Source organism: Colias eurytheme, chromosome 7 (assembly GCF_061535395.1).
Source record: "Colias eurytheme isolate Ceu_HAF_F1 chromosome 7, ilColEury1 Martin Lab GWU primary, whole genome shotgun sequence".
In the NCBI taxonomy this organism is placed as follows: domain Eukaryota; kingdom Metazoa; phylum Arthropoda; class Insecta; order Lepidoptera; family Pieridae; genus Colias; species Colias eurytheme.
Genome location: NC_142986.1, coordinates 4,092,000 through 4,106,751, shown reverse-complemented (window position 1 = coordinate 4,106,751; position 14,752 = coordinate 4,092,000). Strand labels below are relative to the sequence as shown.

Below are 14,752 nucleotides of genomic sequence, written 5' to 3'. Positions count from 1 at the left end.
TCATCATTTGGTTCTTCAGCACTATAACAGCTATCTGAGTCATCTTCACTGCTCTCATCACCTCACACAAATTTGCCTTCATTTCTACTCCCTTCCTCTACTATCCTGCGTACTGTGCTTTCAGAAACCCCTATAACAAACGAATTAAGATGAATAAAATCAAATAGTACATTTAACATATTTTTATAGTAGCTTAAAACTAAAACTTCCTTTATTTTATTAATTTTTTTTTAATGTAGGAGGCCAGCGTCCCTGCGCTACTTTAGTAAGTAGTTAGTAAGCTAAATCTAAAATATTTTTTTTTTCTTATGGTTTGATTGATTAATAGATAGCTGTATGAAAACAGTTATCACTATACTATGTAGTAAAATCTAAACTAAGTACTTTATTTGAGGCTGGTTGGATTGGATATAACTTCTTGACTCAAATTGTGCTGGTCGCACTATAAAAACTAGTTTTTGTTTACATACAAATAACCTCAAATTAAATTGCGAAAACGTAATAATCGCCATACATACATACATTAAACACTCGTCACTAATGGAATATTCTATTTTACGTAGTACTGAGCAAAAATAAATGGAATCTCACCGGTATATTCTGCTGTACGTTTGTAAACGTTTTCCAAATCAGTCAATAAATTTCCAACTTGAAATTCGGACAAACACCGAATAAAAACTTTATACACGACATCACGGACACCGCTACGTTTAACCTTTTTCATGATGTCTCCTTTTTTATTTAAATTTCTTGTTCTAAATAACACTTTTATCTCAATAATTCTCCACTTTACGAAAAAAACAACAAATTTTTATTCAACTTGACAGCTACATTGCCAATTCAGGGTTGCCAGGTAATGAAAAACGAATTAGTTCCAAAATAATTAATTTCATCTCTTTTATGTCGTACTATAATTTCCACCATAATTTCTGTGCTTGCGGTAAGTTAGTATATAACACTGAAATGAACGCGCCTCCAATATTGTTTTAGTGAGTGACAGGTGACAGACGTCACCTATTATCTAATTCATAGTCTCGAAGCGAAAATAGATGTGTGATAGATGTTTGTGTATTTATCGTTGTAGATTTATTTTTTTGTATTTTAGCTATCGATGAAAAATGATTGAATATTGCAACAATACTGAAGAAATGTGTATTGATGATCCATCAGAAAAATCTATTTTATTGAGCACCACCGATACAGAAAACATCGAATATAGTGCCGAAAGTTTATTTACGTACCCGGGATTGTTCACGAGCAAAACACTGGTAGAATTATGTAGTGCATCGTGGTCCCGATCACCCAAAGTTACACATGATATACAACCTTATCTAAGGGGTTGTAAATGGTCACCAGACGGAACCTGTTGCTTGTGTGTGGTTAACAATGACGGAGTACATGTTATGGAGTTACCTCGTGATCTTTATAGTGGTGATGTTACAGCTAATAGAACTATAGACGTTTTAGAACCAGTTATTCATATAAAGGAAGCTGGCTTGGTGTATGACTTTTGTTGGTATCCTGGAATGAATAGTGGTGTCCCTGAAAGCTGCTGGTAAGGAATGTTTTATTTACCAATTTAAAGCAGTCCAAAAATATGCAATGAGCAATGGAAATCTAGTTTGTGATAAAAGTAATTTTGCTTCCTTATTAAAATAATATAGATTCTTAAATTATGTAGGCCTATTTCATCCTATCCTTCCTACTAATATTATAAATGCAAAAGTTTGTGAGGATGGATGAGTGTTTATTGTTTATGTGTAGGACATGTATATTTGTTACTCTGTCGCGCCACTGAACCAATTACAATGAAGTTTAGCACACATTTAGAGGGTAACTTGGATTAACACATAGGCTAGGTTTTATCCTGGCAATCCCACAGGAACGGGAATTATGCGGGTTTTCTTTGAAAACACAGGCGAAGCCGCGGCTAGAAAGCTAGTACAATATAATAGCATTCTACAGCCATTGATTAATTTATTTACAGTTGGATAACAACAAAGCAAAATGCACCAGTACAAATGTGGGATGCATTTGATGGGTCCCTACGGTGTTCATACAGAGGCTTCAATGCTGTGGATGAGATGGAACCAGCTGTATCATGTTCTTTTATAGATAATGGATCTAGAATAGTAGCAGGCTATAAGAAAATGTTGAGGACTTTTGATGTTGAAAGGTATGATTTACTCAAAATTTAATTGTATTATAAACATTTAATTGTAATTTAAGGGTAATTTTCATATGCCTTGTTGTTTTAATCATATATTTCAATTGCCATCAAGAATTTCTTATAGTTAGGTATCACAGGAAAGTCTTGATGGAAATTATGGTAATAAACCTCTTTTGTGATAAATCTTGAAGTGAAAAAAAAACCTTTAGATAGTGTAAGCTGAGTGTAGTGGACTCATTAAAGCTGAAGTTAAAAATATTTAATTATTGTTTTTCAGACCAGGTAGAGAATTTTGTGAACACAAAATAAATTCACCAGCTTCATGTTTTACTACAAATAGTAATTTATTAGCTGTAGGCTCTTGGAACACAAGTATTTCTCTTTATAACATCAGTGAAATGGGTACATATAAGAGCATTGGAAAAATGCATGGCCATTCAGGTATGTTTACGAAATTTAAATAAAAACTACACTTAAATAGTAAAAACTTAAAAATTTAGATAAAATTATCATTTAAAATTCTATACCTTTGATTGTCTTAATTAATGCCTATGTATTTCTAAATTTTTCTGTTAAAAATGTGATTGCTACTACGATGTAACTTAGTTATGTAATAACAGTACGAAAAATCTCTGTTTTAGGTGGAGTAACACACATGAAGTTTACAAGTGATGGTTTACGACTAGTGTCTGGTGCAAGGAAAGACCACAGATTATTAGTATGGGACATTCGCTACTATAGAAGGCCTCTTAACATACTGAGTAGAGCAGTTGACACAAATCAGAGGATATACTTCGATATATCACCGTGTGGAAAGTATTTAGTCACTGGTGGTAGCGACGGGAGTGTCAAAGTATGGGATTTGAATAAAATTAATTGGAAGGATGAATTAGATGCTATGGACGATACAGATAATGTATCTTATAGAGTGAGTATAAATATTTTCTTTACAAAATTCTTAAAAATTTTGTTCCTTATAACAACTACAACAATGATTCACTTAGAATGGGTGGAAAGGTAAATAGGTAATGCTTTCTTTGGGATTGTCCAAAACACATTATTTTTGTGTGATACTTATTAGAAATAATTCAAATAAGTAAAAACAGTTTGAATGTTATCTTAATATAGACCGGGAGATACTGACACAAAATTTCGAGTCATTTGTAACAGGATGGCGGTTCTACAGGGGTCTTAGTACGCAATGACAAAAAGAAAAACGATGGCGTGAACGCTGGTACCGGCGGCTTAGTTGCGTGGGCGTTAGTCGAACTCGTCGGAAAATAGCGAAATTCAAACGATTTGTAACAGTATGGCACTTATTTTTCCTGTAAGTTTGAGGATCAACAAATATAAATACAAAATTTCAAAGATCTATGTGTTGGAAATCTTCACTTATATAAATTAATAATAAATTAAGTTTTCAAGTATGACAGTACTTTTTCCCCCTACTAGAAGTATGGCAAATATAATAATGGTCACATTTTATCAAATACTCTCCAAAAATCCAAATGCAATACTGGTACAAAAAGTTTGGCGAAATAAAAATTTTTTGCAGATTTTCGGCGGTATGGCGACCATTTGGAATCGTCCGAAAAGTATGGCATGGCGATTTTCGTAAATGGCTGCACGACGATAGTTACCTGTGCAAAAGTTAGCCTGGTACAAATGGTTGAATGATTGTTTTATTTAAATCAACACATTCGCGTCGGTATGGCGGGTTGTAAGTCACACCGGAAAAGTATGGCATGACACTACCGCCTACTACTTTTTTATGGGCTATCGGTAAATTCTAAAATTTTTGTGTTACAAATCGTTTGACTTTCGCTATTTTTCCGACGAGTTCAACAAACGCCCACGCGACTAAGCCACCGGTACCAGCGTTCACACCATCATTTTTCTTTTTGTCATTGCGTACTAAGACCCTAGTAGAACCGCCATCCTTGTTACAAATGACTCGAAATTTTGTGTCAGTATCTCCCGGTCTAATACTATTATAAAGGCAAAAGTTTGTAAGTATGTATGTATGGATGTTTGTTACTCTTTCACGTAAAAACTACTGAACCGATTACAATGAAATTTAGCACACATATAGAGGGTAAATTGGATTAACACATAGAATAGGTTTTATACCGGAAATCCCACGGGAACGGGAACGGGTTTTCCTTTGAAAACGCGGGCGAAGCCGCGGGCGGAAATCTGGTTATATTTTAATGCCGCGGGCGGAATTATGGTTATATTTTAAAGAACAAATAACCCTGATTTTTATTCTTTAAAATATAACATTTGTATATTTATCTTTACAGTTTCCTCTACATAAAGACTGCTGTAATAGTATATCAATACATCCATGCAGACCCATACTAGCCACTGGTTCTGGACAATATCATTTTGCAGACCCTCTTAGTGCAATAAATAAAGAATTAAACAATGAAGACACAATATGTGACGAAGAAAGTTTTAATGACATTAAATATTCTAAAGACGCAGAAAACAGTTTAGTGTTTTGGTGGATAGGTGATGTGCCTGATTTGACGTAAATAATTGTGAATTTTTATACATGTGTAATAAATTGTATATATTTTTTACGAGATTTATTTATTTTAACTCCTCAAAGCTCATATATTTATCGTATTGCGTAATTATACATATCCTTTGCATGCCAATATGAATAAACATTGGCGTGTGAATGTGTTATGGAATTTAACTATGGAGTTATCTATACTCTTCTACTTATATCTAGGAACCACTATATTAATTTTTTTTCTTTATTTAAGGAGCTTAGTTGAAAGTCGATTATGTCGCTCCGTATGTCCTCTAAAACATTAAATTAACTATGATTTAAATAAATACTAACTAGCTTATATAGCTATATATGCCTATGCCAGACAGCTTCTGGCATTGTCCGACATCGGAAATGCTAGACAGCTATTACAAAATCCAACCTTAGTTAAATAGTCATCTGGTAGGCCTCTTTTTCGTTCAGTTTACCACTACATTAAATCAATCCATTAAATATACGTCCTACATTAAATACCTGAAATGTAAATCACAAGATGTTTATCATTATCAAAGATCCGGCTTATATATTGCTAAAATCATACTTCATCTTATAAAGCCTAAAGTCTAAACCTGTGTTTACTTTACAGAGACCGTTGGTATAATCTGATTAAATATTCATGTAGTTTTGACACAAACCGCTTATAGCATTAACAAAGTTTCGGTTCCGAAAGGCAGACTAAAGTCGAATAATATTTCCTCCTATAATTGCTTTTTCGTGGTTTGCGCAATTATTAATTCAAATTAGCCCTAATTTATGAACTTGCTACTTTGCGGTCGTTAAGTCTTTCGCACTCCATTGAAAAAGTGGTTTATGTCTTGTTTTAATTCATTTATGAAAATCAGTTAAAAATATACCTACCTAGGAAAAGGCTTGTATAGACGTAGAATACTCGACTAAAATGTCAAACGAAAAAGACTGCGATTGTGGCGAAGCTTCAAGGGTCGCAACAAGGGCTGTCTTAGAAACACCAAAAGCGAAAAGCACAAGGAAGTACTAAAAATCCTTTGTATTTTTTTGTCAAAAAAATGTATTATGGATGTCTTAAGGGCATTGAAATTCAAACAGCTTCGAAATACATCAAACACACTGCAAACTTTTGTTTCAGATTTATTGTAGTTCGTAATTTTAGTCATTCACGACTTACATGTTTCCTTTTCAGTAAGAAAATCAATTTTCACCGCTCTGCGAGAAAAACACTCCGTTTCGCTATTTAAGACTTATTTGCCTTTCATTTGTAAGGCTCTAGTTCATTTTGTTTCGTAAAAATACTGAGTTTTGTCGTATTATTTGCCTAACGATAGCGAATTGTTTTTTTGTCTTTAATTAAGAACTTAATAGTGCGCATTGTTTAAATGAAATACCTACATAGAAAGTAGGTATTCTATCACAAATAATCAAGTAGTAAATACTAAGTTTAGCAAGTATAACTAGATTTCGTATGAAGTTTTAACGTAATCAATAAAAAACAATAATCAATAAACTTTAATTTAAAATTATTGAGAAGCGAAAATAGATTTATTCCAGGTGGTATAGATTTGTAATAACTAAACTTATTGGAAGGAAAAGCGTTGACTCTTGAATTTGTAAGTTAATCAACTAAAACGCCTGATTCCCGGGCGTCCTTTTACTTCGCCAGGAACGATTTAATACATTGAGGCCATGATGAGAAAATTGTTCGAGTTCCTAGAAGCAATTGCGTAAACGATACCTCAGGTAAGTCTAATGTGGAAGTCGTTAAACATGAAATCTTCGTGTAGAGATTTACGCTACATGTCGTACAAATGTTACTTACACCACCTTACATAGGTATTCCGCTCTCGCAAATATAAAGCTATGTGAATTCGAGCAAAACTTTTACACGTTTAATTCCGCTGGATATTTCAATAGGGGGTTAAAATTAAAATCCTATACAGGAAAGCTTAAGTCACCGAGCCTGACATTTGCGTTTGCTGTGTTAATCGAATGTGATTCTCAAATGAAATGAGAATTGATGTCGATGCGAGGTCAGATTATAATTTCATAGATTCATGCTTTGAGCAGATTCGTTGAAAGGTGTAGCTTTGGTGAAGCTCTTTCAGAATTTCAAAATGTCAGCGGGAATGTGGAAATGCTGTTATCGTGATAGATTATAGGAATTTCGCTTGGTTTGATTTAAAATTGACATTATAATGCACTCGGTATTGAAAGTTCATTCAGTCTTGTGAATAATGATATCTAGCTGCATTCGAATAAACATTTGATACGCGTTTTCCTACTATCGTTTTCTATTAAAACTAAAGTCATCATCGGGCAGCTATGTTTATTTATCCTTAAACTATCAACTAAAAATTACTTATTATGTTCCTAAATTCGTAATAAACTTTCCTTTTTTTTAAATAGGTACACAATACTTCATTGAAATATATAATAATTGATTCACAACATTTTCTATTCTTCTTTTTGCATACCTACAGCCGAAATTAATAGCGTCCTTTGGACATATATTTTCTATTGAAGAAATCGGCAAATAGGATAATGAAATGGATCAGGTTAAGTAGTCCAATCCAATAAGTACGGGATTCCACAGGACATTCGCTAATGTAAGTTTGTACAATAATGTGCAATATTAAAAAAAATAATTGTATCTGAAAAAAATTGTATTGGGAACATTTCCATAATCCACTAGGTAACTAAATATTAGTTCTCGGCTCGGTTAATAGTGACAATGACGAAGATTAGCTTTGAATCAATTAATTGCCTTAATTTGTCAGTGGTTACAAATTACAGTACCATCGACCTGTTCGCAGCGTGGCGTCAGTATTATAAGGCGGTTAAAAATAGGACACTTTGATTTGCCCTATATATGAAAATAGTGTTATAAACATTTCTAGCTTTACCTACATGATACATCTACTTTATGAACTATTCTCTGTCTTTCTGTTTCTTGAGTCACCATGTATTGCCAATACAGGAGCGCTATTATCTGGAACAAATGGGAAATAATTATGAATAGGAGGCATTTGTGATTCATGTTGCGTTTGCGCTAGATCTAACTTTGTAAGGAATATCCGACATAAAGCTTATAATATATAACATCTACCTTCAATAAATACACTAATGATAAAAGGTCAGGTCATCAGACCGTAACTGGTCCGCACTCTACTGGAACGACTACCTGCTCGTATGTATGTATTCCTAATTATCCCGTGTTAGATAATTAATTAGTGAAACAGTTTACCAAATGACGAAAATTATCCAGAACTGTCTATTTATAGGATTACTAAGTATTACTATATATATTTAATTTAATTACTATGATAATGTAAACCGGGCATAAGAGATGTTATTTGACAAGCTTACAAATATTGTCGTCATGTTCACATCTTCTCGGAAACAGACCTTTTCCCATAATGTAAGAGAGAAACTGAAACATAATTATAATAAATCCAAGTTTTCTTATAATGTACCTTGGACGCCAGGACAGCCGAATTTACAGCTTTTATAATATTATAGAAAATAAGAAATTTATTCGACTGAAATGCTCTTTTCTTTTCCATAGTATGCGGTCCTATTTTATAATTAAAAGCTAAATAATCAAAAATAATAACAACTTAGACGTGGTGTATCCACATGAATGAATCCTCATTAGCGGCCAATTTTCAAGGAAGGCGACTAAAAAAAAAGCTTCGTCTTTAAATTTTTATATAAGTAGTTCTATAAACTTATTAAATCTTTTTTAAATTAATTTATTACTTATACTGTTTGTGAAGTTTTAAATTGTCGAAAAGAGGAAATGCTACCTGGTTAAATGTTAAATGAAATTCGTTTGAAAGACATGCTGTTATTTAGATTGTTTAATTGCCTGAACCCCGAGGCGTCATACCTCGTTAAGGCGTTACCCGGCAATTTCGACTATGTTCAACCTCTATAAAGTCTAGTACAACATAAAGCACAATACCGAAAAAAATATATAAAATAGGATGGTCTTTGATCTTTAATTGCTCGCGAGGACTTTTTTCCAAAGTTAATAGATTTCTAGAAAAAAAATGTGGCGTGGTCATCGATTTTTCCGCAAATACTCTATAAACTTCGTAACCTGCTGACTAAGAGCTCTGAAAATTTTATGTTTAATAAATTATCAGTTACACAACAGTCCCTGACGAGGATATTTTGTTTCACTGATTAGTATCTTTTTAAATACAAAATGCGAGGAAAATAGAAGGTGCAGCGGGAGAGGTTTGAGATCCGTCAAGTATGGTCAAGGTTATTAGCGCATGTATAAGCCTTAATGAGTGTGAGGCATTGTGTTGTCGCATGCTAAAATGCTTTGTATTATCTAGTTATTTTGTGAAACCAATTAAACCGCAATCGCATGAATAATGGCACAATTTTCTTTTGTAAATATTCTGCAAACTGAAGCGCGTTATAAGTCATGAATTTATTAAGCCTCCCGCCGCGTTAAAGTGAAAAGTTGATTTAATTTTGGCTATGCATTGTTTATTATTTTAAGGTTCTTGTTATATTTTAGGTTTAAAATATATCCACGACCCGCAACGGCCACCAACCGCAATTTAATTCAAATTTATGATACAAATTAAATTTTGTTTAAAATTATTAATATTTAAAATATCTAGCTTGTGTTATTTTAATATAAAAGACGTTAAAATGTTGTTCATGATTCATTTTAAAAGATTAAACCTTTCATTTTTATTTCATCAATCATTGAGGTTATCTATAATAAATTATATCAACACATTACCCATACAAAATATTATATCAAACCTTACTTTGACCGTTAGGAAATTGTGACACCATTTTAAAAAGTTATGTTAATAATTGGTAATTAATGTACACTATTGACATAGGTATTTATCTAAGGGTATTTATTGCATACCATGTGCCTTTTATGTACTGACAAATTTGATATATTACCTATAATGTGTTCATGTGTTCTATCTTGGTTCTATATCTATCAATTAGTCTATGAATAATTGTATATATATATAACTGTACCTATATACTATTCGAATTGTAAAAATATATTGTATGAGACTAACGATTAACTAGATATAAATAGCAAGTTTTTACAACCGGTATTTTGTAAAAAACGCGTAGGCTGCTCTACATTTTTAGAAATATTAAGTTAGTAAAGAAAATAATCGTACCTACGTTATTTGTACAGAGTTATTTTCTTGAAATATCTTTGTTAATGAATAAATTTTACGAAAGTTTTGATTTAAATAAATAATTTACTGAGATGGTTCAATGTGAAGTTTAAACAAATAAGATTTCCAGTCCTTGGAGAGTTACACTTCCCCATTGATTAAATTTTCTGCCTTATAATAATGGTTTATGAAATTTATGACGAGTTCCACAGATCAAAAACATAATATACTGGAATAATATTAATTATAATTATATAATTAGATACGTTTGTTTTGGTTGATTCTTTCTCTTCGATGTAGTAGGAAAAGAGTCAGTTATTCTTGGATTACCTACTTTCATTCAAAGTTTCACTATTACATGTAAGTTTGTTGTTTCATTAACGAGTTTTAAAATCAAACTTATAGATTGTATTCCTTTAGATATCTAATGGAATAATTATACTCACATACTCTCACTTGGAGTGAGGCGTTCTATACCTAATATAAGGACTAAAGCTTTTTTTCTTGATTCTACCAAAGATCATCGCTGATTTGAAAATAAGTATTAGATCGGAATCAAATTTTATAAACAATGTTGCGACAGATTGTATCTTTTCCAATACAATTTAGTCGGATACATACCTATAGGTACATAATCGTTTACATTCAATTACTGATAGTTTTGCAAATGGGAGCCATGTGAATCACTTTAGGGTCTAATGCCCCAGGGTGAGTTGAAATGGAATTTTATATGAGTTTTGGGTTTAAAGTTCACATGAAAAGGAATAACGGATTAGTTGCAATTGTTCACGGCAGTATTCATTATCGATCTTCATTTAGCTAGGTTGTCTATCATTCTGTAGCATATAAATAACAAGAAAAATAAAAAGAACAGCTAAGATGGGATAGAAACGTTAGTTAAACATAAAATAATTAATTATTTTCCAATCTTAAATCTACACAATATTATTGTTGACAGTTCGTCTAGACAGTAGCAAAATTGTGCGTGAAAATACTTATAAATAAATATAGAAATACGTAAGAAGGAAAATGATAATCGGTACTGTAATATCTTTTCAGTATTACTTGTTGCGTTATATTCCAATACTGATATACATTGAAGGTAGAAAATATAAGGCATAATAAATTGGTTCTCATCGTCCCATTATACATCTTATAAGATGCATCTGATGTTCAGCTGATAAGATTGATTTTCCAAGATGCAGTGACGAGATGAAAGTGCTATTTTTATTACGTCCGTGGGGAATGGTTTGCCTTATAAAAAGGTGGAATACGTGTAGGTTCTTTAAAGAGGTTTTACTATTAATATATTTGATGAAAATAGTGAGCTCGAAATAAAAATGCTTCTATATACAAATATGCTATATTGAAGTTTTATAAAACATAATAGTTGACCCGGCAAACGTTGTTTTGTCATATCTTGTTTGTATAAAAGGAAATTTTACGACCTAATTTCAGACCTAGCAGATACGTAGATACATATACTTACAACATTGTATATAACTGAATCACATATATATTATAACCCAAATAAAAGTCTGTATATTATTGGGAATAAACTTTTTATTGGAGAAACCCAATAGTTAAAACAACCTGTCAATTCTAATAGAACTAACTCGCTTACTACTTTTAGTGAGACGATATGTAGTGACACCTTTTTATTATTATAATTATTAATTATTATTCTTACATCGTCTTTTTTTGGATTTATAATGTTACAAAAGTCTTCAGCAAAAAACAGGTCAGAAAAAAACATGTCACATTGTTTTACCCAGTTATAGGTACCTTGTTTTTTAAGTTATAAGTATTTTCTGTTATCGAATAAATGTGTTTCTATTCTATTCTATTCTATTCTAAAAATCATTAAAAGAGTGGCTTTCTCTCTCGAAATTAGGACATCGACACGTGGAAATGTTAATGAATTAAATTAACGCGGAATTACGGAATTATTTTATTATTAAAATCGTATACACGTGGAAATGCCTAAACGAAGTGTAATTTTGTACGATAATAATTGAAAAACAAATTAATCTAACAGGATACATTTAGTAATAAGTTTATTACAGGTAATAGATAAAGATATTTTTTACGGGATCCCTAAAGCGATTGTTACTCGCTTTTGTCCAACTTTTTACTGAGAACGTAATGGCTGTCTTAAGCTGCGTAAATCGGTCCCGGACAAATCGAACTTTAATGTAAATTTGATGATGGCTATAAAATATTGTAACATTTTTATTACTACATTATTTATCGAAGAACAGTAGATTAAAATGTTGATTATACTTAAAAGTTAAAACCTAGCTGTTCAATATGCGTATTTTTGTACTCAATACAGTTTTTTATTGATTTATTTTTGTTTTTATTAGGTATTTTGTATACGTCTGCAAGCCTTCAGTGTTTAATTTCCTCTGTAGCTCAAAGAATCTATTATGTCTAGGATTTCTATGAAATCGAATAAGCCGTAGCGGTTAAAGCTACGTCTACGGATTTCTCGTAGCTTGTGAATTGAATTTATTGGTATAATAATTCAGGGTTCTTACTTCTTAGTACTTACAAACAAATAATATCATACAGACAAAATATTATAATTTTCAAAATTGTGTAACATGTATGCTAAAATTCAGCGGAAAATTAACTTTTTACCTAATTATTAAAAAGTATTAAAGTTAGATTTTCGTAGCGTTGTCTCAAATGTACCCAGTATTTATTTAATCATCTGTAATGTGTGTATGCTTAAATTTTTAATATTCACAATCATGTTTAAACGTACAGAATAGAAAGAAAAAAATAATAAGGAGAAAATATTGGTTGGTTCTACGAACGCATTTAAAACGATTTGATTGTTCTAAGATGTTCATAGATCATGTTATTATTGTTTTACAGACCTTCATTATAAACTAGTTAGATAAATATATATTCAATCCTCATGAACGCTGGAACGCATTAAAAAAGAACACGAAATAAAACTACATATTTATTTATTTATGCTTTATTGTACATACATACCAGGGCAAACAAACTTAGAACATAATTTTATACAATAATGACACACAGGCACATATGCACGATATAGATATTGTGACATCATGATTATAACGCTATAAAAATAACTGATACACCAAAACAGACTTTTCCAAATTCATCTCAAGCACATAAGAACGTTACGTACAACATCTTCCATGTATTACAAGCACAGATCTTGTAGTAGATCTGTGATTACAACATCACAGACGACAGCTTAAATAGATATGCTTGATACTCTCTGGGATATTAAATGTAAGGAGTAATTAAATACGTGTTCAGTTTATACTAGGTCTTGTCGTATTTCCCTCTAGATTAAAATCTTTATCTAGAACACATAATAAAGTTATGACGTCGTTTTCATATCATAAAATGGGGAATCAGGTCTCCCATGAGGGTTAAGAGCGATTCAAGATGCAGAATAAAAATAGTTTAATAGAAATAAAACCAGTTTTAACATTGTGAAAGTAAGAGTTCAGTTAAATGATGATATTTCTTACAAAATAATAAAATTATGTTCATTAGATACTTTATTTTTAACATATTATTGCTTAAGAAGGTATATTTCTTGTTAATTTTTATTAATTCTTAGTGCGTTAGCGTTTAGTAGGTCTGATTTATGAAGCACGTAAAATTCAAGATTACAATTAATTTCTCATGCTTATAATCCGATATGGAGAACGGAACGAATTTTATACGGAGCACTCTCGGCTGATGCGATAAACTTACTACTACTCAATCTTAAGGTTCTACGTTAGTAAGTTAGGAAATTGTTCATGTCGTAAATAACTTGAGTGATTTAGGCTTGCATGCTATAAGAATCTAAAGAAATATCTCATAATATACAAATTCAACAAAACAGTAAGTAGGTATACCATTTATAAATTTATAAAGAATATAAAAAATTCGATCACGACACGTGATCACGAGTGGCTGTGTTGGTCAGGCATCCACCCCGGAATGGCGCGAAGGATGCGGGTTCGAGTCCCGCCTCGTGATCGAATTTTTTCTATTCTTTATAAATTTATATTTATAAAGCATTTGAATGCCATAAAACCAAAATATCAATTTAAACAGGTATACCATTTGTTATCTATAACATTTATTTAATGCACGATGCATACATGTTAATTAATAATTAATAAAACGAGCGATTGACCTGTTCATACCATTATTATTAATACGAGCTTTTAACGTGTAATGGAAAGCTTCTAAATTATTACCCACCTGTACTCGCATTTTATCTACATACATTTCATATAAGTGGCGGAAATGAGTTGAAAACTTGAGGTTTATAGCCGAGGAGGGTAAATCTTTACGGTTAAGATGTCTGGTGTTAACGCTTCAATTATGGCCATTACGTACTTTTTGTGGCTTACGTAAAGAATACGATTATGTTAGCTAGATCATAGTTTAGTTACTGTTTTCTTTTTTTTAATGTATCTTATAAGAATTTTCTTTTTAATTTAGATGGAGCATACAATCAAAGTGAGGTTAATAAGAATTGTTGGAGAAATATAAGTATTTTTTTCTATCCATATTTTCGATATAGATAGAAAATAGAAATAATACTGCCCTAAGCAAGCACGAAGCCGCATACTTTATATTCACCTCGTAATACAGAGGATTACATATTTTATAGAAACTATTATTGTTGGCTATGCCGTGGCACGAACACAAAAGCCTTTACAATATTATTCATGGTAAATCGGTCCTTTAATTTCTTTATAAGGAAACTTTTCTTATTTTGTCGCGGAAATTATGAAGCGGTTTTGTTTGAGACTCATTAGGGTTTATTGAAAAAGTTAAAGCGTAACCTGGATAAGAAATTATTTATTGTACTACTCTGATGCTTAG

At 31.7% G+C, this 14,752-nt stretch overlaps 2 protein-coding genes across 2 annotated transcripts; one reads left to right on the top strand and one right to left on the bottom strand.

Annotated features, from left to right (window-relative positions):
- Positions 1-1,062: 1,062 nt before the first annotated feature.
- On the top strand, positions 1,063-4,714 carry WDR79 (Telomerase Cajal body protein 1 homolog). The gene is made up of 5 exons (XM_090103722.1): positions 1,063-1,555; positions 1,988-2,176; positions 2,448-2,611; positions 2,812-3,098; positions 4,474-4,714. The coding sequence occupies exons 1-5, from the start codon at positions 1,119-1,121 to the stop codon at positions 4,705-4,707; spliced, it is 1,311 nt and encodes a 436-aa protein (XP_089959848.1). The 5' UTR covers positions 1,063-1,118; the 3' UTR covers positions 4,708-4,714.
- A 2,475-nt stretch (positions 4,715-7,189) lies between these two features.
- On the bottom strand, positions 7,190-9,524 carry LOC149906977 (uncharacterized). The gene is made up of 5 exons (XM_090103853.1): positions 9,497-9,524; positions 8,177-8,295; positions 8,070-8,133; positions 7,679-7,692; positions 7,190-7,354 (listed from the first exon to the last, which is right to left on the bottom strand). Exons 1-5 carry the CDS (start codon positions 9,522-9,524, stop codon positions 7,190-7,192), a joined length of 390 nt encoding a protein of 129 aa, XP_089959979.1.
- Between the last annotated feature and the right edge of the window lie 5,228 nt (positions 9,525-14,752).

What these genes read in the sequence shown, in the direction of transcription:
- WDR79 (XM_090103722.1), top strand. Translation starts at nt 1,119, where the DNA reads ATGATTGAATATTGCAACAATACTGAAGAAATGTGTATTGATGATCCA. An exon ending in AAAAATGCATGGCCATTCAG is followed by an intron (nt 2,612 to 2,811) that starts GTATGTTTACGA and finishes TCTCTGTTTTAG; the next exon opens with GTGGAGTAACACACATGAAG. An exon ending in CAGATAATGTATCTTATAGA is followed by an intron (nt 3,099 to 4,473) that starts GTGAGTATAAAT and finishes TTATCTTTACAG; the next exon opens with TTTCCTCTACATAAAGACTG.
- LOC149906977 (XM_090103853.1), bottom strand. Translation starts at nt 9,524, where the DNA reads ATGGTGTCACAATTTCCTAACGGTCAAA. An exon ending in ACAATTTCCTAACGGTCAAA is followed by an intron (nt 8,296 to 9,496) that starts GTAAGGTTTGAT and finishes TTGATTATTTAG; the next exon opens with CTTTTAATTATAAAATAGGA. An exon ending in CGGCTGTCCTGGCGTCCAAG is followed by an intron (nt 8,134 to 8,176) that starts GTACATTATAAG and finishes ATTATGTTTCAG; the next exon opens with TTTCTCTCTTACATTATGGG.